A 27,499-nucleotide genomic window follows, 5' to 3' on the forward strand; every position below is an offset into this window, starting at 1 on the left:
TCGCACAACCGCAGCTCCTCCCTCAGCTACTTTCTCTTCTATAGCTCATCATCTCCTCCTTCCCCCCTCTCTCTCTCTCTCTCTCTCCCATTGTTCCCTCCTCCCTCCATGCGTGCAGAAACGGGTGAGAGGGTACCATGCCCTCTTCCAGCACCCCTCTTTCTTTTATTCCCCTTTTCCCGCTATTAATCCCCCATCCCGTGAGATAAAAACAGAGCAAGATTAGTAGCCTATTCCTCCTGTTGCAATAATAATTAGCCTAGCAACCGAAATTTTAAAATTTTTAAAAATTTAAAAAATTTGGAATTTTAGAAATTTTACAAATTATTGTAAAATATTAGTGCGCCACTAATTTGATATTTGTGTATGGATTTTGGATTATTAGGTCCGTGGAACCCCAATGAGATGATTAGATTCTCTAATTTTGGACATATGCCAGATAAGTAATATTTATACTTTATAGTAATTATTAAAAATTAATTATGCAAATTGAAATTATGATTTCAAAATTAATTGCATCTGAAATTTAGTAATTATATGAAATTTGATTTGTCATTGCATTCTGATGAGTAACTGCGTGATTGAATCATCATAATGGGATCAACCCTGTAAAATTGAACTTGATGCATGTTCAAACATAAAACTCAAAAGTGGTACTGAAAAAGAAAATATTATATATATATTTGTGTGGGTGGATATGTATATCACCTGACTCTCAACTTGACTATGTATGGACTCGATTACATGACCTACACCACCGGTTAAATGTGGCTCCGTGACCTACACCTCTGGATAAGGATCTTGCCATAGGGATTGAATAAGTTAAAGCATTTAATGTGGCTTGATCCAATCTATAAATTGGATTTGTTACTTATTGAGTTGTAAAGCTCATAATTTTTTCAGATTTGAGGACCAAGAATCAGGACAATACCAGTTTTGGGGGGAGAATATATAGAGGCAAGGCTGATTTTGTGGTTAATAGTTATAGTCTTAACCCGTTTATGTACATTAAAGGGTTGTTTGGGTATTATGTATAAATAGCTTAAATACTAAAGTTTTGAGTTGTAAATTTTGGAAGAGGACCCATGCATGTTACAAAATATATATAGTAGCAACCATGTTTATATATGATATTTTAGTTTAATAACTTAATTGTTCTGATAATTAGTACTATCGCATATGAATTTTATGAATTTCAGGTTATATTGGATTCGTTGATAGAAAGAACATCTTGCATGCTTATTAGGCGACCCTCATATGCCCTCGAATTATGATTATAAGATTTGGGGCACCAAAATCAATAGAAACTTGAGATCTATATATATATATATATATATATATATATATATAGAGAGAGAGAGAGAGAGAGAGAGAGAGAGAGAGAGAGAGAGAGAGATGGAGATGGAACGTTATTATTCCGATTATTATTCCGTCATCCTCTATGGAACATAGCAACGTTACAATAATAACACTAAATAAATGAACACAACAATTCGGAAGTCCGAAGTCTGAAGGGCAAACCAAATGGCAAATCCATAAGCTGTCTAATATTTCTTTTATATCACTTTTTGGGCGCAAGTCCAGCCTTGATCTTCTCCACCTCCTTGGTGCTGATCTGGAAAGCCTGGGCAAGCACAGCATCGGGCACTGCCGGAGAGGCGGTGAACAGGGTGGCGGCGATGGACTGGGTCCCCGGGAGCTGGCCGTTGAAGGCGGCGATGACGGAGGCTGGGACTTGGCCGTTATTCTTCTGGAAGTGGACGAGCCCCCGGGGGAAGACGAAGACCTCGCCCATGGTGATGGTTTTGGCGATGAGCTTGTTGGCGGTGGTGATGAAGCCGACGTCGAGGGTGCCGTCGAGGACGAAGACCATCTCGGTGGCGCGGGGGTGGGTGTGGGGAGGGTTGAGCCCGCCCGGGGCGTAGTCGATGCGGGACATGGAGATGCCCAGGGTGTTGAGCCCCGGGATCTTCTCCACGTTGGCCGCCGTCACCAAGGATCCGAGAGTGTTGTTGGTGGCGCCCGGGGTGGCCAGTCCCTTGAAGAAGAAGTCGTCCTTGGTGACGTTGGCTTTGCATGCAAACCCGTTCACCTTCACAGCTGCAGTGGGTCAAGAAGAAATCACCGATCGATGCATCTTAGTACTACAATTAACAGCCCAAAAATGCTTATTTATTGCGTTTTGATGTTCTTTCTCATCCTGAAAAGCCAAAAAAAAAACACAACGAAGAAGAGAACAGGAGTGTTAAGAAGAGAAAGTACTAGAGTTCAGATCGGCAACGCAAAGATCTTGGAGCATGTCGGGATCAGCGGCGAGAGAGGAGGCAATGAGAAAGAGGAGGGCGAGGAGGGCGAGGAGGGAAGACTTGGTCGACATGATTGCTTTTCTTGCTTGTTGGCTTGGAGGGGCGATTTGACTTTTTGTAGCCCGGAAGGAGAGGGATGGACTTGAGGGAAATGGGGGGGAAGGGGACTCGCATTTATAGGGATTGGGTTGGGCCCCGGGAGGAAGGCATGATGTGTGACTATGGGCACGGAAATAGCCTTGTGAGTCAAGTAATGTTGGAGATAATGACGGATGGATAGATAAAGAAAGGAGAAAACCGAAGTATGGTTATTTAATGAGTTAACACAGGAGCTCGATTAAATTACTTGGACTGCTGCGGATGAGGAGACGGTATGGGTTGAGAAAATGATTACCAGATGATTCATTCCTTCAGATTTGTTTAGTTTTCTTAACTATGGAAATGATTTTGCTTTGTTAGTTGATTAGTAGCTATCGACTTGGTTTCTAGGTGAAAAAGAAAGGCAGGCAGCTAGGTAGACTGTAGTTTTTCTTTCTGGTACAGTAGGTAGGCTGTTGTTTAAAAGTTTTCCTATGATTGCATATGTTCGAAGCTCTACTTGAGATTCAAAAATTTATACAATTGATAGTTTAGTTTTTTAAAAATTTAACATATAGTAGAGACTTTTTTTTTTTATATAAATCACTCATGGGATCGATTACCACTGAGGATCCTTACACTCCATGTTATGTAAAGCTCCAACAACTTACAGTAATTATTTGGTAGATTTTGATAGGGAATTTAAAAACTCAGTAAGCTCCTCTTTCCATTTCAAACCAACCATCTCAGCATATGGATGCACGTCTAAGTTATACAACCAATAGAAACTTGCTTACACGCTTCAATTGTAATGAATTTTTCTACGACCAGATTTGCAGAGGAATTGTAATTGAAATTTCATGTTAGTATCAACATGTAAGCAGGGACATACAAGTCAATGTTAATTTACACCATCTGCGGTTAATGTTTATAGGTCGATATCAATTCTTTTTAAGCCCTAGCATGATAAATCAACCTAGATAGCAATAGTTCTTGAACAAAGTTTCTTTTTCTTTACCCCCTCCCTCCTTTTCTCTCTCAGCCAACCAAATCCCTCCTCTCTCTCTTTCTCTCCACCCAAAACAAAACTACTATCCCCAACTTCCCAAATTTCCCCTCTGCAGGCCAGGAAACTCTCCACCTCCCTTCCATCGAGGGAGAAGACTCGTAGCCAGCTCCTGTTCCCGTTTTATATGGGGCCTTTGCTTCCTTTTGGTCACGGTCAGACACAGAAAATATGGCAAGTAACCTCTCTCCCTATCTCTCCCTCTTTAGGATTACCTTGTCGCCTGCTGGGATCAAAGCATCCAAGAAAACCAGATCCAAGTAAGAAGTCACGTAAACAAGAAATACAAAAAAATTACCATATGCAATCACACTTTGCAAGCAAAATCACCAAGAGAAGGAACGCAATATTCGGTTACTTGGATTCAAAAGAAAAGAACGATGCTCAGATCTAGGGCATTAAAAGAAGGGAAACTTTTTGCGCTGATGGAAACTAGACGAAGCAAAAGCAGATGAAGAAATGAAATGGGAATAGATTTAAACCTCCACGAAGAGATCAAACAGACAAAAAAAGAAAAATTTATAGGGATCGAGAGACGAGAAGAGGATCACGGGAGGAAGTGGTGATCTTTTCTTCAGATGGAAGCGGAGAATATTAGAGCACGGGCAAAAGAAGCAATATGGGTTTTCTCGATTGGAATTTGGGCGGGGCGGCGGGTTTAATTTTAGATTCCCTCTTTTTACTTTTTTTTTAAATTTATAATTACTCAAAAATAATATTTTTAATATTTTTAGAATTAAAAATTAAATTTGGTGACGGAAATTTCTGTCAATAATCCGTCACTGCCAAAAATAATCAATTAAAAATTTATAAATACTTGGGTTACGATTTTTGTGACGGCTGAATTTGTTACTGTTTGGTTGCAATTTTGGTTATCAGTTTGTGACAGATACCCCGTCACTACGGTGGTCACTAAGTTTTGGCGCCCACCCTATCTGTGTATTCTGTGATCGGTCTGTCTCTAATCTATCATTAAGTTCACACCACGGTAACCAAATTTCTGTCTATCACTAATCCATCACAACAGTGACTGATAACAAACCGTCACTAGTTTTCCGTCACTATACGCTTGTTTTCTGGTAGTGGCATAGCCAATAGGCTAGCCTAGGTGCACCTGGCCTGGGTTGGGAAAGTGGGCTAACAAGCACCCGGACTCCTCCCCCCATCCCCTCTCCTTTCTCCCTAACATCGCGCGACCGCCTCCACAATGCTCTTCTATTCTTGCTCCACCGCTGACCCAACAATAAATCACATAGTTTATGAGGATGGTTTATTGAGATTTGGTAAGAAATTTTATTTTCTAAAGTTTTAGAGTTGGAGAAAGGGATTTTAAAAGAAGCGCGTAACTCTATTTATACCTTCCATCAAGGAGGCACCAAAATGTAGGGAGATTTTAAGGAGATTGCTCAGTACCTTGCAAGTGCTTGGTGTATCACAGATGAAAGATGAGCATCAAAGATCTGCAAGGCCATTGTAGTATCTTTTTATTTTTTTTAGTCGAAATGGGAGTTTATTACCAAAAACTTTATTTAATAAGAGGTAATGATGCTATTGAGATGATTGTTGATCACCATAATAAGAGGTAACAATGCTATTTAGATGATTGTTGATCACCATAGTGTAAAGGTGTTTATTTAAACTTGCTCGAAATCACTTTTCGCTCCTTGAATGCATTATCACATACATCATGCATCTTCAACAACGTCAAATATACGATAATTCTAGCTTAGTCTGCTAGTGGAGTCTCTTCATAGTGTTTTCTTTCTTTCTTAAAAAAAAGAGAAAAGTTTTTTGAGAGCACATTCAAGGGACGCCGCTTTGGCAGAGCATAGCCTTTGGGGCAGGGGCGGGTAATCTGCCTCCGGATCAATATGAGCACGATCAAGCCATGGAAGACTCGGATCAAAGCAGACCTCCAGATTCGGTAAAGAGTTTGCTCTGGAGAAGCATAACGCCTCAGCGGAGCAGCAGTTTCTGTTGGTAGGGCCGCACTGAAGTGAAACCATAAAGACGTTTGCCCATGGATGGAGTATAAGACCAACTCGGTATCATAAAAGAGCGGATATTGAACTTTTTTAATGGATAAAGAACCGCTTAGAATGGTGGCTCTAGAACTGAATCATTTCTTTGTATCTGAGAAGAACTTCCAGATTAATAGGAAGGAAGCTTGATCTGAATAAATCAGAATTTCTATTCTATGATCGAGAGCCTGCAAGAGATGGGGTTGGAGGGCTACCCATAGTGTACGCCATTACCTAAGCACGGACCTCTCTATACATTAAAAAGAAAATGACAAGGAAACCCCCAATGGAGGCGTTTGATTAGAACGCACGATATCCTTGGAAGTTTGATTAGATATAGAGATGTTCATGGAGGCGTTTCAACGCCAGCTGGCTCTTGGGTTGCTACAGTGCCCATATAAGAATATGCCGCAGCCCAAATGCAAATAAAAAAAAAAAAAGAAGACGACGCCGGCTATCTCTCAGTATTAGATGGTTTACCTAACTCAGGCTCTTCGCAAGGTTTAGTCATGATAGGTTTCTTTATCATTGTTCCTAGTATATAACCAAACTGTGCGGGGGAGTTTATCTGAATAAAAAAAAAATTGATACCTTATCAACATATATTTTTTTAGCAAATAAACTTACAGCAGTTTTAATGTTCATCATCCGTAAGTTATCCGTTTAAACTAGAAAAAAATGAAAAAAATCCTGTATATAAGAGTGTTATTCAAATTTGAAGTTTCAATGATGAAATATGATTAGAAATTATGAAAAAAAAGAATAGATGGGAAGAAAATGTTTAAAGTTTAATTACCACCACCACAATCCTTTTACAGGTGATGCAGTTAATAGTTCTCCATGATGGTAATGTGGAGTTATATCAAATGTTTTTTTTGGTAGAAGAAAAAAAGTAGAGAAAGTGCGATATTTAAAGTATGTTATCGGCTTGTATTTGATGATTTTTTAGAAGGAGTTGCTTCTTAAAAAAATCATTATAAATCTTTTTACGAGAGTCGAACTAACGTATTCTTTTTGAACTTGAGATGAAGAAGGTCTGAATCTAGAACTTTCATCTAGAATAATACATTGAGATTCACTTTTTATAAAAATATTTGTTACCTTGAAATTATAAAAATTGCCGTTAAAACTCTATGACCCAAACATAATTTGGAAGATGTAGGCACTATTAAAATTTTTTTTAACAACAATTGGAAGAGTAAATCTGTTGCATTTTACGTTCATCGTGACGTTAGGTGCTGGGACACCAATTAGTTGCTGAGCTAATTTTTCAAATATTATAAAGGTGGCTACATTAGTTTTATCCTCAATGATAGCGCTTAATTTATACCTTCAAAGGATAGATGTACAACAATTATTTTTGTTTAAGTAAAACAATGGTGTATCCATTTTTAGCAAATAAATTATGATACAAAAATGTACCACAACTTTACCATTGATTTGGAGGCCGGTCATTTTTACTATATTTTTTGCACCGAAAAGTATCACCATAAACTTTTACTACAGCCCTACAACTATAACATGCTTTATACCACCAACCATAGGAGGTGTCAATCGATTTTAAAGTTGCCTTGCATGTGAATTTCAACCCCTAAAAAAATTTAAATAATTGAAGATTCTCACACAAGCAAATTAACGTATATAATCATATTTTAAACCACACCTAATATTCATGTGGATCCAATTTTAGCAATTCTTTAAGCATTTTTTTATTTGCAATACTTTTTTATTGAGGGCTAATAATAATTTCTCGCTTCTGCTCCATAAATCTAATAGAAACAATTGGTGCTTTAATATTATACATAAATTCAAAGGTATATTTAGATCATAGGGGATAAATATTTAACTTTTTTATTGAATACATTATTTCATTTTATATTATGTCATAACCTATTTTAGTACTCTAGTATTTTCAATATTTGCATATTCATGTAATATCTTGATGTTGATAAACATATTTTTTCTACAGATATAGAATAAAAAAAGTATTTTAAGAATTAAATATTGATTGTTGCAGCAAAAAATATTGTAGCTAAAAAAATACCTTTATATGTTCTCACAGTCATGCCTGTCAAAATAATAACAATCGGACCATCCCTCTCCATTTCTCGATTAAACTCTTTAGCAAATTTGGCCCAAAAGATGATGATCATATTTTAATTGCCAAAGAATAAATAAAATTTTTATGGTTATTCGACAACATCATAGTATTCAAATATAGGGAAAAATAAAAGAGCAAATTTTTTTTTTTGTATAATGATAATCAAAAAAATAATTGAGTGAATATATGTTATTCTAGATTTTCTATCTTCAAATTTCTTTTGTAATCCAACTTTTGCCTGACATATACTTGATCAAGAGATCTCTTTGAGATCTGTGTTGGTATAAGTTCAAATTTCTAAGCTTCCTAGAATTCCAGAGAGTTCATGCTCATTCCCTCTCTCACCCTCTTCTCATATCCCCTATACCAAGGCTCTGAGGGCCATACTTATACGTTGATCCCCCTACTATCAAATTGCTTGGAGATCCATGCCGGTATAAGTTAAAATCTATGATCTCTCTGGAATTGCAGAGAGCTCCCAGAGAGCTCCAATTCATTTCTTTTCTCGTGGTCTCCTCCAAACCCTACCCCTTGCTACCGTACCTCCCACTTCCATCATCTGACGCTACCCCAGCTCATTCCCTCTCACGTCCTCTCCTCATCTCCCTCCTCCAAACCATACCCCCTACTACCGTACCCTGCACTTCCATCTCTTGCCGCTGCCCTCCACCCTTCTCCCCTTTCTTTATCGTGCGCACAGAACGGGAAGAGGACGGCCATCTTTTCTTTACGGCAACCCCCCAACGTTCTAGAAAAGGAAGAAGCTGAGGAGAAAAACTTACGTTACGTCCTCCCTTTCTCAGATGATGATGTGGGAAGAGGACAGCTGTAGGTCTCCTGCAGCAACCCCAATACTCTGATGAGAAGGGGACATGGGCGGGAAGAAATAGGTTGCATGCATAATACTTTCTGGGCAGCAATATATAACAAAGCCGTGATCTCCGCACCTCACTGCAGTCGGGATGAAGAAATGACTGCACCTGCAGCAGAAAGACATTTTACAGTTCATTCATTAGGACGGGTAATGTTTCCTCAGTTTTTTTTTTTTTCTGCTTTGTTTTTTTCTTGTTTTAGTGTTTGCAGGCAAGGCAAACAGTTCACTGTTCATTAAGGCAGGTACAGAGTAGCAAAGACGTTTTACAATTCATTCATTAAGGCAGATACTATATTTTTTTTTCTTTCAGAGTATGGCGCAGAGTGATCTCCTTCGGATGGCGCCACATGGAGGTCTCTGATGCCGACATTTGGGTGTTCAGGGTGTGGCCCGGAGTGATCTCTTTTAGTGGATGGTGTCGCATGGAGATCTCTGATGCCAATATCTGAGCAAACTTTAGTCTGACACTCATTATTCTGGAAAAAAGAAGGGAGGGTGGAGAGGCTTTTTATCGTGCAAGGGTCGTAGCTGTTTGTGTTTGCGTCGGGTGGAAAAAATAAAAATAAAAAACAGGTATAGAGACAAACCGCAGCACTGCTGCCAAGTAAAGTGCAACAGAAACTTCACACCATCCGCCAGAAATACCACCCAAACCCTGAGGCTGAGGGCCACCTTCTCTTTCTTTATTTATGTTTTTTTCTAATGTCGACAGTCTTTTTTTTAAAAAAAATAATATATCTTTCGGCTTTTGTTTTTGTTCTTTTTTGGGTTTCAGGTGTTTTTTAATCTCTTTGAAGTTTCAGCTTTGGTCTTCAAACTATTTATATCTATGTTCATTATCACCAACATGGGGATTAAATTTAGATATGGTTTGTGTCGGAGAATTTCTCTGCAAAATAGTATATTATGGTGCACAGATCGCATCGGAGGTTAAATTAGTCATCAGAAGCCGGTACATAAACAGATATTCGAATACGAACTGCACCAGCAGAAGCCCAAGCGAGCTTTATGGGTCAACTGATCGGACCCGTCAACCTGTTTCCCGCAGGGAAGGAATCCTGCGTCTAATCGTCTTGCAAGCTCTTTACATTGGATTAAGGAAGTGGATGAGTTAAGATATTGAAGATGAGCATGGAGTGGTTGGATCCCGTTATATAAATTTAGTTCCTCCGCAGACTGGGAGGCGGAGGCGCGCAGTTGTACCTCCGCTGGCTGACCCTGATGATGCACGCTGCCCAGCAAACTTTGTAGCATGAAAAGCATCCATATGTGAAAGGGTGGCTCGCTGGACGAGGCTGCCGCCATGTTTCCAATCCATGACGTCCGGGTTGCAATGGAGCAACTTTATGCTCGGACCAAGACCCAATCCTCCACATATAAAATTTGAAAATTGAGGAGCTAGCGTCCCCACCACCCTTGGATAATGACTCCATGTTCCAATCTCTCCAGTATGGCCTCTGCATGCAGCAAAGTAAAATGGCACTCCGGAGATCTATCTGCAGTCCCCCAAAGAACAATATATCCTAGTCTCCATCTCAGCATGAATAAGCATTTCTGCCAACGCTGTATGAATTTGGCCTTCAGATACCCACGAAGTACGCGGCTTGCACATGCAGAAGAAGGTCCTTCTTCTTCTAAATTATCCCCTTCCTCGTCCCAAAGAGTTCAGTAGGATAGCACCATCCATCGACTACTCTTATATTAGCCACTTGCATCACACAAGCCGAATGTGCAACCCAGCGACCACAAGGGCGGTGTCTTTCGGAACGCCGAGCGAACCCAATTTCACCGTGGACTTGCAGATACAGGCTGGCTAGTTACTAGGAGAAGATCTGCGTCACACGAATCGTGGATTCGCTCGTGGAGATAGAGATCCTGCTTGACTGAGTTGGATCCTCTCAGGATGGCGCTCCACTGGGTTGAAAGAATTCGTCAAGTAGAAGGGAACTCGCCATCCCGCTTCTTTTTCTTCCAGCTACAGCGGTCAGGCAAGAGCTGTTGATAGAAACAGCCCACCACATTTCATCAAGTCAGACCTGCATGAGACCGGCCATCAATATTTCCGAGCCTAAGATTTTCATGACAGCAGGCCGACCGTGCCAGACCTAGTCATGATAGACGGACAGAGACATCCTTTTCCCCCTTTAATTTAGCGGCTAGCGGTGCCCAAATAAATTCCGGTCACCGGATCTCCACCAAGGGAGCTCTAGCCAAGGCAGACCAGAGTTTTGTGGGGCAGGCCCCAGGTCAAGGTCCACTGTTATACCAGCTGAGTGAGACATAATAGTTGCACAAAGCCAGCCATAACAGAAAAGAACAAGGTCACAATACTGAAAAATTATGCATCCTTACCCTTAGGATAGTTTATTGTTTCATTCCAAAATTTCATTGAGAACACAAGCAACCAAACAAAATGCTGTGAACCAGAGGATTGGAACTTCGTTCTGGGAAATTGACTGGGACACAGCAACTTCCATCTAGCGATCTCATATCAACTGGATGACATGCCCCAGAAAAGACAAAAAAAAAAAAAAAAAGACACAACCACGCCAGTATGCTAGACAGTGCTGCTGACGGCATTACAACAAGTTCAACAACCTGTGCTTTAGTTTGAAAACAGAACAAACATGATTTTGCCCCAAGTGCTATAGTAGAAAACTTTTGACGGCATCACGTATTGGGCTGCTTGCTTGGGCAAACACGGTAAGTTTGGCATGCAAGTGCAGCAGCAGACTTCGACTACATCCAACTTTTCTACTTGTTCCAAGTCTTTTCTTGATCTTGTCATGAAAGAATAAGTCACAGCCAACCAAATTGGATGTTACCTGTCGGGGAGGGCACCATAACTAACAGTCAGGGCAGGCTCAGTTACTCTTAATACTACCAAAACCAAAGATGCAAGGAAGAGATAATCAGTAACATCTAAGTAACTCATTTATATTCAAATTTTGATTACATAAAAAAAACGACAAAGTCTTTATTTAGGCCCAACATATATCATAAATCAGTGAAATGGAAATAAATATATTAGAATACAGAAGTCATAAAGAAAAAAAAAAAAGTGACTATCGAACCTCTTTTGACTGCAAGATAAGCATGCATCTTCATTAGTCCCCAGAACGTGAACTCTAATATCCCCCTCTCACCTGGATTAAATAACAACCGGGCTACGTTGACTAGATGTTCAAAAATATATGAAATGATCTCTTCTATTGAAATAATCACTAGCTATTCCATTTATACTTGCCAATCTTTCTGGACCCTTTTAGGCATCTTCCTTGACATCCTTATCCCTTTTATCTGCTACCCGCATTCTGATTCATGTGATATAGTTATTGATGCAATGATAGACATAATGAACAAGCATTAGATCAACTATTTATAATGGATTCACGAACCTTCATCCTTGTTTAGTGAAGTATGCCTACACACACTGCCATTGCCAATTTCATCAAGTCCTTTAACAATTTCTATTTAGAATATCTTCTTCCTCCATGCTCGTTGATGAAAAGACCCTTTGCTCACTGGTGTCTTCTCAAATCTTCATTGCACATGGCCATGACATCAAAGCTGGTTATTTACCACATTATCCACAAAAAGTGCAATTCTCTCTGTTTTTGTGTACTAACCTTTCCTCTTCTTAACCTTCCCTGTCTTCTTTACAACAAATCCAGCGCTCTTAGCCATATTTTCATTATGTGCCCGGCCCTCTTTTATCACCAAGCACTCCCATCCAACACAACATTGTACGAATTATTAGTTGTTACATATATTAATTTACAGTGAGGTTTGAGAATTAGTTTTGGTTTTGGCTCAGTCATAATGAGTTCCTTTTTTGTTCTAATTGTTGATGACCAAGATGCGCAGAAGCCTGGCCAAATACCAGAGTGAGGATGGGATCAGACCCAGCTCTCTTGCATCAACACAGAATTTACTATGAAAAACTCCATAACAAGTTTCAGTTTTGACTGTGTTGGTTCTCTCGGCTCTATTTTCAGTTGAAAATTATTAAAGAAAGATATGTTGCATTGTCAATTCACAGCAGGATAAATCAGAAAATCTAAAGAAAAACAAGTGAATGAGGAAAACCAAGTTAGCCACCATTCTATAGCACAGACCTTCAGATATATCATTTTTGTTGTCACAATGATAGAATTAAAATATTAATTTTAAAATGTAATGTAAAACAAAAAATCATGTTCACAAATTAATATATCATTTTGTTGTATGATAGCAATCTAACAAATGATAAACTAAATTGCCTAAGGAATTTGAATTTTAGGATAGCCAAACCTACTTTACAAGATTTAGTACTTTCTAATCCTCTTTATAATATAATGTTGCGATGCTCCCCAAACTTCCAGGATCAAAGTTTAAACAAGTTAAAATGCTTACCTACATGTGAAATGTATGAAAGAAAAGCAAAAAGTAGCCCATATTTGTATCAAATTTGGCTCCATAAGTAAGCTCTGGACAAAATTTGGAAGCCAGGTCCAACCTTTATTGGTTATCACTGAAGCTGAAACAACCTGGTTTTACTTTCAGGAAACATGAAAAAAGAACTTCGCCCAATTCTCAGGGGCATGCGTTGATCACATTATTTTACAGACTAAAAGCATCTACCAATTTCTGCACTCAACTATAAATCTATTAAATTTAAATTTACTTTTGTCTCAACATTCTTTTCTACCTATTCAGAAAATAATAAAAATCATCATGCTAGGATATCAACTTGCTGTTTAATTTATTTAGAGCACTTTTTTCTATTTAAAGCAATGCATTACAAACAATGACAAATTCATCAGATTCTAGACCTCAATAATTCTAATAATGCAATTATCATCACCATCATCTAGCCAATTTATAGCGATGCAGCTAGAATATGAGAGATTTAATCTATATGACAAAAGCACAAAAAGTATGGGTTAGCGAAGTAAGACCTCGTCGATAGAAAACTCCCTTGTCTTGCCATAGCTAATGATACTCGTCATTGGTACTTTATATGCAATTTATGTACATATGTCTTAGTAAATACCCACCATATTATGTATCGATGTATGCTTCGTTTGCTTCCCAAAAGGGTCGCAAGCATTTTGGTTCACCCTGAATCTTCCTATCATGTCAACAAAAAAATATTTTCAACTGTCAACATTAGTTGACATCAAGGTCCGTAGTATCGGAACCAGAACCCATGCCAGTAGGCTGGCAGTTGCTGACTTCACTTAAAAAATTTCAAAAAAAAAATAATAATAAGTGAAGTCAATGGCTGCCGACTTCACTTAAAAATCAAAATATATATATATAAAAAGAGGGCCGAAGCCCTATTTCCTTTCGAAACAGGGGCTCCACTCTTGTTCCGATGCACGAAGGAGAGGGCTTCGAATGCCCTCTCTCCCCCCTTCCTCAGCTCTGTTCCGGTGGCCGCCGCTCACCGCTGCCCTCTCCCCTCCCTCTATCTCTTTTCATCTATTTCCTTCTCCCTCTCCCCCTCTTCATCGGTTTCTCGATTTCATTGCCGTAACCATCCTGGTCCACCATTGGTACGACTCAATACGCCCCGAACTGGGTGGTTCGGGACGATTCCACCTTCCTTGATTGACATCAAGTAAAATCTCATTGAGGATTGTCATCAGCTTTTTTAAAGCATTCTTCCAACCATTTACAACACTTCTTCCTGTGACTTTTGAATTAAATGCCAGAATAGTTGCTGCAAGTTTGTATTTTACCTTGATTGGCATTTTTCCTTGTTTAATAAGTTATGACCAACTACACATGATTTTCTTTGCCTCAACAGGCATTACATTCACCCCTAATGCCATTTCAGTTTAAATCATATGCAGATATATGCGCCATTTAGTTACTTTAAACAACCGGTGGAATGCATGCATTATACTCACTTGTTAGAGTGAAAAGTGTGTTGGATAAATTCTGACTGAATCAGCTTCTATATCCGAATTAGGAACCATTCAGATATAGAAATTTATGGATGACTGGATTTTGATAAATCTTAAAGTTTCCCAGATAAAACTAGATTTGATGTACATTTCCAGGTTTGAACCCAGATATTTGGTAAGTTTTATGAAACCAAGTACTCCTGATTCTCCAACCTGACGCATCAGTCCCCTTGTCTTCTATCTCACTTCTCATTCTCAACCAACGCCCTGATTCCTTATTTGCATCAGTACCCTTTTCTCACTTCTCATTCGCAATCAATACCCTGATTGCTAATTTCTGCCAAACGCCTAACTGTCAACCATCACTCCTCGAGAACTGAACACTGAGCCTAAGTGCCAAAATCAAAGTTCCCCTTTTTCTTCTACCCTAAGATTTGCAGTAATGACCCCCTTTGCCTTCAGTATTGTTTGTTAATAGCTCATTTCTGCCCTAAGCATAGACCACTGGCACCATCAAATTCTACCCCAGGTCTCTTCCCTGCTAGCCACACGGCTTACTGCTAGGTGAGGCTGGTGTTCAATATACGAGAGAGAGAGAGAGAGAGAGAGAGAGAGAGTTTTGCTAGCATTAATTGGAATCTGAAAAAGAAATAAATAGTCATCATTAATTGCTTTAAATATAGTTCATTTATCTGCAATAATTTTCATTTACAATTGATAGAAGTTGTAAATAGCAGAAGAGGTCATTATTGATCGTCATTTTAAAAGTATTTTATTTTCTATAAATTAAATATAGTTTATTTATCATTAAATTTGATAATTGGATAAAATCAAAAAAAAAGAAAAAAAATCCAAATTTTAGTGTGCACTAGTGGTGACGATTAGAGTATGCACCGCTCTCAATGGTATAACAGATGCATTGCAGAAGATCCAGTTACCCCTAGTACGTTGTTCGTGAAAGATTATATCATCCATTTTACCCTTAGCAATTTGCAAAAAGCTAGGTCAAGTGTATGGTAGGCTAAGGTTACAAAAAGCATTCTTCATAAAAATAATAACGGGATGGGTGATATACAATAGGATTTCAGATCCTCATTTAGCTACGGGTTCTCTTCTTCACAGCCTATTCTGGTTCTCTTCTTCAGAGCCTATTCTAGGTGTGTGTGATAGTGAAGGGAAAATGAGTTTGATTTAGCTTCTGTAATCTAGATGTGACTTAGGGAGGAACAGTACTCTTTGATTCATTAGGCAAAATTTGCCATTTTACTTCATCACTTAGATTGGTTACATTAATATTTTTAGATCCATGAAAGGATGAGTTTTGCCTGCAAGTTGACTCTCTAAGATTGATAGATGGTGCTTTAACTCCTTGGAAGGATTATCATGATGCTATCTTGGTTTGCAGTTCAAATGCTGGATATGATTTTGTTGTGCACTTCTATAAGAATGGAAATGTAGCTTCAAAGTTCAAAAGAACGAATGATCTACAATCTTATATCTTTTCAAAATGAAATTCTAGGATAACCATTTTGGCCACCATAAGTCATTCCACCTAGTTCGTCTAATTGGCTTTTTTGACATCCTCCAAAGTCTTAAGAATCTTTTCCTAAACTATTCTTCTTTAATTTTAATCACAATTTGTGTTTACGTGCACCATACAAACAAGTCAATGACTAGTCTACATTAACTTAGACCTACATGAGCAATCAAACTCCATTTTATATATAATAAGATGGAGGTAATTTGAACTTATTGAAAGAACTCCATATCCCTTAATTCTAGTCACTCCCTTGAATCTAACCATATTCAAGCTAATGTTGCTCTCCATTTATTCTGTTTTGGACCAAATATGTCATAGCCAGCATAATAATGTGCTGCCTGATATCTTAGCTATTATCCTAAAACCAGCCATTGACTGTGACTAAAGAAGCTCAATAATATGCCTCATCTCAATCAATCACAAGGGTACTTATATTTCTAATCAACAATGAATGCCATCAAGATACAATAAACCATATGCTAATGCCTGGAGTGTTGTTACTACCGGGTGACATCTCCAAGGAAATAGTCAAAGCAACTAGCACATTGCTATACTAATTAACCAAGTCTATGAAATAAAAATTTCAGATTTGAACTGTCATGAGGCAATGCATTTACTTGAAGTCCTTGGGCTGCTGGTGAAGCAAAGTACACCATTCACGTTCTTACCTTGGTTAAAAATGACATAACATTCTACATTTTCTGTATTCTATAGAATTCGTAAAATAAACTGGCATTTATAAGAACTAAAATGTCCACATGTATTTGCCAAGTAATGAGAATTTCAATCAACATGCAGAAAAAAGCGGCAGGATATACACTTCTCATATGATTCCTATGCCAAAAGTACCAGCAAACACACACATAATATACATACATATCAGAAGCTAGAAAGCATGCAAAGACACTTCAATAAACTCTTACAATTTCAACTAGATTAGCAAATCTAATCATGTTAATAATTTCTAGCACCCAGCATAAATCTTTTCTACTAAATGTAGTGAGATGTCAAGACCAACAACTGAAAAAAAAAACTAAGGTAGCCACTGAGCACGATCAAATTGTAGAGGAGACGATTTTAGAATGCAAGTGAATGAGATACTACCACGAAATTTAATCTATCTATGATATTAATTAAAAAGAATAATTTTAAGTGCCAACATATATGGTGAACAGGAGACAGGACAATGACACAAGGATTTCCAAAGAACAGAGAAGTAAATGCCACTTGGCTTAGACAAAATAACAGGGAAATGGTGGAATATTTTTGTTTAATTTAGAGGTGGTATCATAAACAGAAGCAACAAATGTTGATTGGCTTACATAAGGTGCATAGAAGATGGCCCTGAAACAGCAGCAACCTTCTGAGCTCTCTGGGCTTCACCTCTGTACAGGCCTTTCAGTTCTTTCTTTGCTCTTCGTGCTTCTCTTCTCTCTTCTTTTACAGCGGCCTGCATATTACAGCCACATAATTTACATAAGCTCCGCACATTCTATATACAACAATATTACAACAATCCCTGGCATTCTAAGGCACAGTAAATCATACTTATCTAGCATAAAAGTACACCTAAACAAGAAATTCCAAAACTATCATAACCACCAAGTGTTGTCCCAAATATCAGGCTTCCCTAAAGATAACATTAGAAGGGAAAACAATGCAGATGTACATCTTATCATGAGAACAGCTAAGCAGTTGCAGACATGCAGTTAAACGAGATAAATTCATGCTGAGAAAATGTTCTGAACAATTGAAGCCTTGATTTCTCTTGCAATGATGATAAATATCAGCAAAATTCTAGAAAAATCAAACCCAAAATGAACAATACATGACTATTTCCTTTTGCAAACAAATTGTCAACAACTACATGCAAACTACTTGATTGGAGTTACCTTGCGTTCTTTCTTGTTTTCTTTTGATTCCCCATGCTGTCTCCTCTTTGGCTTGTCAGCATCTGATTTTACTGCTTTTTTTAAATTTTCACCAGTTTTTTTCGTTTGTGGTAAGTACTCCAGCGGAAGCTTTTCTTTTCCTCGAAGTGCAATCACATTACTCTTAGCAACCGAATCTCCAGGAAAATTTTTTGGAATATGCCTTTTAGGATTTTCAGGAGCCTGTATTTTTCCAGGGTGATTGTCCAGATTGGAATATGTAGAAACAATAGTCTCACAGTCCCATACTTCAGATTCTTCACTACTTTCCTCCGCAACCACAATCTCTTCATCATCTTGGCTTTCATTACAGTACTGTTCAGCATACTGTGCACACCTGCGGATAACATCAGCAGATGAATCCAGCTGTGTTTCTGTGCTTGGCACTTGATGACCATGCACATAATCCCCTGGCACTCTATACTTGTCCTCAAGTTCCAAATCATCCATTGCATACTCTTTAAGGGCATTTTTAATCTTGCTAGCAAGCAATTCACGTTCAGTATCTACATAAACAGCATCATCACTTTCACTGTCATTGCCGTATTCTTGCAGTGTGAGCTGTAACAAAAGAGAAAATATAAGCGACTGTAAGATATGGGAGAAATTATGGGTTTATAGGGAATTTAGTTAATGAAATCAAACATCTGCAATCTTCCAAATTAAATATACCCTTCAAATGGCAAAGTAATAAAATATAGCAAACATGCCTCAATCTTGAAATTCCATGACAACATGTCAGTGAAATATGGAACGGCTAGTACTACACTGATGTTGATTTCACATTATTTAGTACCCGCTTGACTCACCAGGATGATGATACAAACATTCATGTCAGATTATGCCAAAAACCATCACTGGTTTCAATTTTATATATGCTAAACTTCAGATTATTAGATACCACAAAAGGCAATAATCGAAGATCTCTACCATAACAACTCGCCCACCCATAGTTACCATCACCAAATTCAGTAAAATGGAAGATGTTAAAAACCAAACAATGCCTATTGATAGTTCTAGAAGTGTGTTACAAATGCAAGCAAGCAACTATATATGTAGACATTAACAGTAAGTAAAACTAACGAAAAAAATTCCAACAACTACAAACTTACAAGAAAACAGAAAATATAAGGTTATAAGCTATTCTAATACAAATTACAAACTAACAACTAAAGGCACATTCCATTTTCTTCAACTTAACCACAATTGTACATATCCAAAGTTCATAGAGAATCTAAAACGATAGATAGGGGGAAGAAAATTACAGATGACACTAAGTATATTCAAATGTTTAATACAGGCATAAGCAAATGTTTAATTAAACCTATTCATTCGACATAGAAAGAAAAGTAAAAAATCTAATGATAATGAATGAAGATCTTTATTGTCAATCCAACAAATTGTGTGTGTGTGTGTGTGTGTGGATCAGGTCAGGTCAGGTTGGCTTACCTGACCTCTTAACCCAGACCAGACCTAATCTAATTGCATTTCAAAGAATCAAAACTGCAATGACCCAACCTTATCTAAAACATGAACAAAACCAGCCCAACAAGACTGGTCTGGTTCAATTGTTGGGCTCACCAAACCCAATGCAAATTCCTACATATAGCAATATTTGTTTAATAATGAAACATCACGTGCTCAAATTTTTGGCTTCCATCATTATATGTTACCTAATCCTACAGCTTAATGCTATGTGGTCAATCCAAGTTTTTTTTTCTTTTTGTTTCTATATGTCTCTACCTCTACATCTTTCACCCATTTGTCTGTTTAATGCCTTATGCTGATTATTTGATGTCATAGTTTGAGAATCCCACAATACAAGAGGTCATAGTGATCATGAAAATTCAGGGTCTCAATAAGGTTTTGTCGAACCAAACCTGAAATAAAATCCATCCAGGATTAAACTTGAGGGTTGCCCTAGCAGAAATATCAGTAAATTTGATTTAAGTTGGCTAAAAGTGCCATCTGACTTCTGACACACTGTAGAGCCAACTTGACCTAAAATCCAAAATGGGACATACGTATGAGCATTTTTTTTTTTTTGCAAGTGTGTGTATAGCATGATTGCTTGCTAATATGTACAATAATTGATAATTTGAAACAACATTTGTGTCACCTGGATTAAAAAGACAAAGTGACAGGTCATTTGCCACGTAAATGGTAGATCAAGTTACGAATTTATTCTTGAATGTGTTGGGTGGTGGTTATAAGAACTCCAGAAGTCATAGCCGCTTTCTATTAAATTCCAGCATTATCATGACTCCAGTGGATTCAGTCAAAAAACGACCCCAAGAGCAAAGAAGTGTAGCTCTTAAAACATTGAGTGTGTAAGAACATTAAGAGAGTGTTTAAGTAATGTTAAAATAGCCTTCTAACTCATTCAATTTACAGTCTAAGCTTCAAAAATATACAGATATCACCTTCATAACATTGTAATTAAAGGAGCTAGAGGATAGTCTCGTCCATGTTAGTTTTGTCGTAGGCTTACTTTGTTTAAGAAGCATAATTGAGGCAAGCCATTGTTTTGCTAGGATAAAAACACATAATCTAGTTCAATCTTAGAGATGAACAACTCCATTGATGCATCTCCACTGATTGTTGAACTAATGCATCAAATCTTTCACAAAAGATCAGCTCATCCAGTAACGGTCTCTCACTATACTTGGTTTAATTATTCCCAAACTATATTTGCTTTTAGTTTTTCAAAAGGGAGCATGCCCTTCTTAGCTAGTGGAATACAATCAATTATGAGGCTTACAATAACAAACATGCAAGTACCTCAATGCTTTCTAGAAATAAGAGACCTAGGATGACTTACAAAAACTTTTGCTCAAACTTTATGTCAAAATTGACAAGTTGATGGGCTAAAAATTCTGAAGTTTTACAAGGTTTCTCCATAGAAATACAAATATAGGATACAAATGTTTTCTTCTACTTTAAGGATGACAGTTTAACAATAGAAAAGTGCAGAACCACATCATAAAAGTCAAGGTTAACAGCGACTACATCATCATATGAAATCATGTTCAGTCCACTACAAGAAATTGGCAAGTGACATAAAATTTTCTCCATAATGACAAGTAGGTTCTGACAATGAGCAAAGCAATCTAATACAAGTTAGCCTGTGTAACTTTTATGGAGGCATATCTCTAATTTGAATAACTTCACGATCCAATGGGTCCTTCCTACTCATGAACTAGAAGAAATTGACAAGTTACATAAAACTTTCCTCCATGATAACAATTATGTTCTGACACTGAGCAAACCAATTTAATACAAGATAACCTGTGTAACTTTTACGGAGGCACATCTCTAATTAGACAATCCAACGGGTCCTTCCTACTTATCAACTAAATTGCCATCTTCACCACAACTACCACAGGAAAAAAAAAAACCTGTTCAAACTAAAACGATGTGATAAGGAAAAGTTGTTATTTCATTTGCTTTTTAAAAAAAATTCTGAACAATGACATCAGCAATTTTAATCGGTTATGAAGTGACTAACTGATGCCCATTTTTTGATAACAAATGATGATGTAAATTATTGGACCACTGAAATTATGAAAGCAAACATATTTCTGTTGTATTTGTTTATTTTTTACTCTTGAAACTGAAAACAAGCAATTTTCTAGACTCTAAATTGAAAGACAAAGAATTGTGCCTAAAAAGAAATATGTATGAGGATTATCCCAAAAACAAGTAGAACTCAAATATCTATCATGGATATGGTATATCTTCCATGACGCATCTAAAAACTTCCACACATTGTTACAGCACGCTGTTCTGTTCTTTGCATTTTTCTAAGTATATGTGGATCACAGGACAAGCCAGTATAGTATAAAAGGGAATAGTGAATAAAACACAGAAACTCACAAGATCAAATTGCTCATCCAGAAGTCGACGAACTCTTGGCTTTTCACCACCCTTAAGTTCATCTTCTCCATTTCCCTGAGCAAATTCACTCTCCTGCTCTGCCCACCGGCTATCTCTTGCCACGCCAACCTCTTCTTTGGCAGCAACCTTCTCACCACCTCTCGGTGCCTCCTCCTCCTCCTCATTTACTTCGTCCTCTCCTTCAGGAAGATTTGCCTTGACCACGAAATCCTCCTCCAAGTCCTCCACATCCGACCCAAACCGTGACAGATCATCATCATCCAGCAGCTTTGCCACATCGGGATCCGCCGCCTTCTGAACCTTAACGCCAACAGTCTTCGAAGCAACAGTATAGATTGAATCCCCACTCGACTCATCACCAACCCCAGAGCTAATTCGAAGCCTTGAGGCATCATAGGCCTATTAAATTGATAGGAAGAAAAAAAAAAATCAAAAAAAGGAACCAAGATGCCAAATCCAGGCAGTCAATCAATAGACCAATCAAACTGGAAGACCAAATACCTTAACATCGAGCGGAACCCGATCGAGCCTGGCCTTGCTGTTATGGTAGTAGGAGGACCCACCGCCGGCATTCTTGATCTCGCGGAGATGGATGAGGTAATTATAACCATCGTCGGGGAGCCCCAGCTCCAAAATCTCCCTCCTCACGTGGTCCGGAAGGGTGCTCTCAGTGCGACCCCGGGATGCGCCGCCGCCGGCGCCGATCCACGGCGGCGGGGTGCTCCCCTCGTCGTCGGTGTCGCCCGGCGCATCGGCGAAGATGGAGTTGGGATCATCGACCTCGGGGATGATCTCCCGGCCGCCGCCGTCGTCATAATCGTCCTTTTCGAGGAGTCCGCGGACGGAGTAGGGATTGTTGTCGACCCGCACGAAGACGCGGTCGGACGCCGCTGCTCCGCCGTCGGCGGGGGCGGATGCGGCGGCGGGATAGGAGGAGGAATCGCGGGCAAGAAGCTGAAAGGTGGCGGAGTTCTTCTTGTCGATAAACTTCTTCTTCCGCCCCATCTTCTTCGTACGAGACGAGATGTTTAGGGTTTTCTGGTTCAAGCAAGAAAGAGGTTTAGGCTTTAGTACGTGGCGGCGGGTATCAGAGACAGAAGCGGGAGAACGGTAGTACCAGGAAAAATGACGGCCCCCGTAACGGAGTAACGAAAAGCCGTTATCATACTCTTATTAGAACTGGTTGGGCATGGGTCGGGTACCGGATCCGACCCGATTTGGTTGCTGCCCGCCCCGACACTGCGATAGGACTACGAATTGGGATCCTCCTCTCCAACTAATCATCTGCGGGGAAAATGGAGGCGGCGGCCGCCGGCCGCGGACGACTATGGATAAGTTACACTTGCGACGTCCGTTTTAAAATTATTTCCTATCGTTTTCCTGATTTATTTGGAAATTCCAAATCACATTTCCTGTGCTAGGGCTTTGGGTTGGATTTTTTTTTTTTTTTGACAAATAAAATGAAACTTTCTGGCTATGACTTTGGGATGTCTGTTAAGAGTAATTGGTTATATTCTTTTAGTTATTTTTTTTCTTTTTGCTAAAAGTATGTTTTTCAGGCTTCTGGAATCTGACCTTGTTATAAATGATAGGCACCATGTTACTGCAATTTGCGTCCCTTTGTCTCGATCATTATTTAAACTGCAGGAAACCTTAAAATTATCCTTGGAAGATTTGGGCGATGAGTATATTCTGGAGATGTAAAACCAGCCGACTTTATTAAGAAAAAAAAAAGTAAAAAAAAAGAAAAAAAAAAAAGAAAAAAAAAAGGTGGTTTTCTCCTCCTTCTTCTTCTTTTTTGTTGCTAGGACGGGTGGATCATACTTAACGAGTATGGATATACCCAATAAAGTCAAAAAATAGGATACCTCGGAGTGCCAGGGGCAACTTCCCATCTCTAGCCCACAGGGTACTGCCGGAGTGACAGGCTACATAAGCAGCCATCCAATCCGCAGCCATATTGGCTTCGTAGTGGCCTGGAAGGCCCCTCCATTCCTTACCATAGCCTAAATGCTCCGGAGCAATTAGTGGTCACAGCTGTTACCCCTTAGACCCCTCTCCGGATCTAACTGATAACGGTGGCTGAGTCACCCTCCAGGATGATGGACCTGGCATGTAACATGCACCAGGCATGACGAAGGCCCGCCCAAGCAGCCCTCAGCTCCGCACTCAGAACTGAAGTGTCAAATAACTGACTGCCTCCAGTAGCCACAATTCTGGCAGACGAGTTCCGAATAATAAAACCCATATCACCCCTTGTCCCACCGTACAGGAATGACCCATCAAAGTTGACCCTGAGAAAACTCGGGGATGGGAGCTCCTAGGTGAAAAACACCATACAAAATAATACCGAAGTAGAATGGAAATTTCAGATGTTCCGAGCTGTCAAGGTTCCTCCAACAGAAATGGTGTGACACAGCTCTACCGCCTGCACGCGGGCACTTTCTACCACAAGTCTCGGCGATATATGCCATTCGTCAAAGATTCGGGTATTTTTGGCCAACCAGTTTTAGTAGGACGTACTAAGCGCTCGCCAAAAGTGATTTTCCTTTCCTGTCATTTCTTTGAAACTGGTATCTCGATTAAGAATTTAATTATCTTGGATCTATTTATTTATCGTGGCTTAGATTGCTTGGAAGTCCATTAAATATTTAGTTCGTGCAGGGGAAGTAGTGAAGATATTAGTTTGTGCATGTACGGTGAAGTACTCAGTTTGTGCTGACACCCATATAAAACTGGTAAAGTGCCACTTGCAGTCCACGTCCTCTATAGCATATCGCTGGAGAATATGTTATCACATTTCTTATATATTGAGTTTCTTTGATAGGATATTCTTGAAAAGAAATTAAACTTGGGGTAAAAAGTTCATAAATTTGAACCAGGCTTCTTACTGCAGCTTCATCAATAATGGAGGTTTGCGATGCCCGTACCAAAGTATTATTTGGAAGGCGGCGATTCTAGAAAAGATGATGTTTCTAGGGCTAGTGTTGAGAAACATATTACGTACAAAAAGAGTACTGCGAGTCTGCGAGAACAAAACAAAAGGATGGAATGTTGGTGTAGGTTGTGCCCTCTGTGGCAATGGATCAGAAACGATTAGCCATTTACTGGGTAGGTGCCTCTTTGTACGAAGCATATGGACGGCAGCGAAGGTTCAGCTGAATTTGCGGATTAGGCATCAAATATTTATGATTTTTATGTAAAAAAATATAAAATATATAAATAAATCTATTCCACCCTACAGGGCTTAAGTTTTTAGAACAAATGGTAATTCCAATACTTTGGACTGAATGGAGGGCAGAAAAAAAAAAAAGAAAAAAAATATGTAGGAGAAAGAAAGGTGGCGATCAGCTGGTAGCTGGAGTTTGCCAGGGAGTATGGCGTGAACAGAATGACAGGATCTTTTCGAGAAAACAGGGCACCATCCACTCAACTCTGCAGGGAATTCTCCATTTGTTTCATTCCTGGGTCCAATTGTGTTCGCCAAAGGTGGTGGAGGGGCATCAGAGAGTGTAGGGGCGATGCTATCTTCTCTGCCCTTTATGCTGTTGGACGTTGTGCTGCTCCTTTTCTTTTAGGCTGCTATTCTACTCTTGTTGATCCCCTTCTCTTGCAGCAGATCAGCTACTGCCTTCTCTGTTGTAATCATCTCTAAATTGGTTCAGCTTTCGAACTGTTTTGGACATCCAGGATGACCTTGTGCTGTAATCAAGGGAAAGGTGAAAACTTTCTTGATCCAAGCTTCTACGTCCTAAATACGCTTTTAATGTTATGGAAAACACTGAACACATTCGATATTTAAATAAGATAATCGCAAGGCATTACATGAGGAGGAAGAGAAAACCAAGAGAATGTTAGTTTTCCTTCCTACTCAACTAGGCCAAGAATAACTTGAAGGTAGTTACATAGAAGGTTATATGCGATGCACATCATGAGGATAGTCGAGCATACTTGATAGCCCCAGAATCAAAACGCCCCAACTTATGCATGGCCCAGCAAAGTAAAGTGCCTCTCCTTTTGCTAACTCTTTTCACAAATACACAAAATCTTTTGAACATGAGACTTTTTTTCTTAGAAAAGGCAAAATAACAGGTATTAGAAAAATTTTAAATGCAAGAAAATAAACTATATATGCAGGATGAGAGAATAAAATATGCTGTAAGCAATGGAATATATATAAATTGGGCAAATTGCCAAACAAGTATGAGCATACTAATTGTTTACTTTTAAAAGTAGAATGAAGAAATAATATATTTGATGGCCAAAATAAAACTAAACAAAAAGAGGAAGGTCACAGTTTTAGAGATAATAAGTTACTTGCACAGAATTCTAATCCTCTTGCGCAAATCAATTTTACTGATCAGAATAACTAAGGGAGATGGGCTACAAACACTTGGTTATAGTCTCCACCGCAAATTACTCTCTCAAGATGGAAGCGACCAACATGTACTAGCCTACACTAACAGAGTATGGATGTTTTTAAAATAAAATATAAAAATATATCACAAAGTAGAATTATAAGTTTGGGATATGTGTGTGTGTGTGTGTGTGTGTGTGGGTTATTACATATTTATCTCTGTCAAATTGCGGTTTGTATATAGACCTTTCAATTTGTTGATTCGATTTTCACATTGATGCCCATTCCATTAAATTTTTAACCAATGGTGTTGATCAGTAACTGTTTTAATTATGAAATAACTATTCTACAATTTTAACTTAATAATTTTTAGAAAATTTAGACAAAGATATAACTTTTTATGGTACAAATTGAATTTGAAGTTTTCAGAGATATTAGTGCAAAAAGGTTAATATACTCATTTACTACTTAAAATAGCAATACATTAACATCTCGACCAGAAATCCAATGGGAGGAGCATTATAAAAATAATGATTGAAGAAGTATATATGCAAATAATAATTTTGAGGGATAAATAGATTATAAGTCCATATTTCCTAGGGTATATATATATAAAAAAAAATCTTTAAAGTTTTTGAGCGTTCCATGTAAAATTCTGTAAATACTGCATCAACACTGTTAAATCTTTGCCGGCCGAAATTTAAGCAATGAAAAACAATATGAATTGATGACATTTACCAAGGAAAGAAAGCAATATGATAAGCAAACATAATTAAACTTTCAATTTGCTACAATATATGCTTGAACCTATAACAAGCACAACCTTGGGTTGCCCCCAAAAGTGTCGGTACCCTTCAACAATTTCATGGAATGGCATTCTAAAGAGTCAAAAAGAATTTCCTGCTAAGCGTCAGGGCATTCCAAAAACAACTAAAAAGAAGTTCCTACTGAAGTGTCTCATAAAGGTGAAGATTTGGTATCTTAATTCAAGGTGAAGATAGCTAGAGCCAAATGCGACAGGTACGTTAAATATACATCCCAATGACGAGTGGATGGCCATCAGTCGCATGCAAAAATCCTATGTGCATCAGAAGAAACTTGTCCTTGGCAAGAAATAGAGGCCAAGCTAATCTTTGGCAAGGATACATTGATTGCCGAATTTGGTGCACTGTAACTAGGATTTTTTTTTTTTTGTTGTTTTTTGAATTGTACTTGTTCGGAAAACCGATTGCAGCTGATGGTTGGCAATTGGTTTGTCGCCAAAAATGAGCAATACAAAGCCAACTTGCTAGAGGTCTTCACGATCGACAGAATTGATGTCTAGTGAAGCAATAGAATTCCATGAAACACCGAGCGATGATGTCCCGGTAAGGAAGCTAACCCTAAATGACGTGTTCAATTAATGGATTCTTACTATAATTTTTTTGGATAACG

At 38.5% G+C, this 27,499-nt stretch overlaps 2 protein-coding genes across 6 annotated transcripts; both read right to left on the reverse strand.

Moving 5' to 3' along the window:
• Positions 1-1,396: 1,396 nt before the first annotated feature.
• Positions 1,397-2,445, reverse strand: LOC103714708 (germin-like protein 5-1). Its single transcript, XM_008802076.4, has 2 exons — positions 2,263-2,445; positions 1,397-2,100 (listed from the first exon to the last, which is right to left on the reverse strand). The coding sequence occupies exons 1-2, from the start codon at positions 2,375-2,377 to the stop codon at positions 1,562-1,564; spliced, it is 654 nt and encodes a 217-aa protein (XP_008800298.1). The 5' UTR covers positions 2,378-2,445; the 3' UTR covers positions 1,397-1,561.
• Positions 2,446-10,777: 8,332 nt separating this feature from the next.
• LOC103714709 (Low temperature viability protein) lies at positions 10,778-22,959 on the reverse strand. Of its 5 annotated transcripts, XR_015974838.2 has the most exons (9): positions 22,210-22,844; positions 21,688-22,107; positions 17,773-18,372; positions 17,203-17,330; positions 12,076-12,965; positions 11,845-11,987; positions 11,694-11,760; positions 11,521-11,592; positions 10,778-11,271 (listed from the first exon to the last, which is right to left on the reverse strand). XR_015974838.2 is itself a non-coding variant. In XM_008802077.6 (5 exons), exons 1-5 carry the CDS (start codon positions 22,711-22,713, stop codon positions 11,268-11,270), a joined length of 1,656 nt encoding a protein of 551 aa, XP_008800299.4. In that variant the 5' UTR covers positions 22,714-22,959; the 3' UTR covers positions 10,778-11,267. The 5 variants fall into 5 exon arrangements, 2 of the variants coding, with proteins under 2 accessions (XP_008800299.4, XP_088570918.2); XR_015974837.2 differs by having other exon boundaries at positions 11,845-12,965; XR_015974839.2 differs by having other exon boundaries at positions 11,694-12,965; positions 22,210-22,845.
• Positions 22,960-27,499: the final 4,540 nt, after the last annotated feature.

This window comes from Phoenix dactylifera, chromosome 2, assembly GCF_051530095.1.
Source record: "Phoenix dactylifera cultivar Ajwa chromosome 2, Ajwa_hap1_PhDact_Kaust_v1.1, whole genome shotgun sequence".
In the NCBI taxonomy this organism is placed as follows: domain Eukaryota; kingdom Viridiplantae; phylum Streptophyta; class Magnoliopsida; order Arecales; family Arecaceae; genus Phoenix; species Phoenix dactylifera.

Bases quoted from the DNA above. Each gene is read 5' to 3' on its own strand.
- LOC103714709 (XM_008802077.6), bottom strand. From the start codon at position 22,713: ATGGGGCGGAAGAAGAAGTTTATCGACAAGAAGAACTCCGCCACCTTT. The intron at 18,373-21,687 runs GTGAGTTTCTGT...CTTTTGTTACAG, and splicing joins TGGATGAGCAATTTGATCTT to CTCACACTGCAAGAATACGG. The intron at 17,331-17,772 runs GTAACTCCAATC...TGTAATATGCAG, and splicing joins AAAACAAGAAAGAACGCAAG to GCCGCTGTAAAAGAAGAGAG.
- LOC103714708 (XM_008802076.4), bottom strand. From the start codon at position 2,377: ATGTCGACCAAGTCTTCCCTCCTCGCCCTCCTCGCCCTCCTCTTTCTC. The intron at 2,101-2,262 runs GTACTTTCTCTT...GACCCACTGCAG, and splicing joins CGTTGCCGATCTGAACTCTA to CTGTGAAGGTGAACGGGTTT.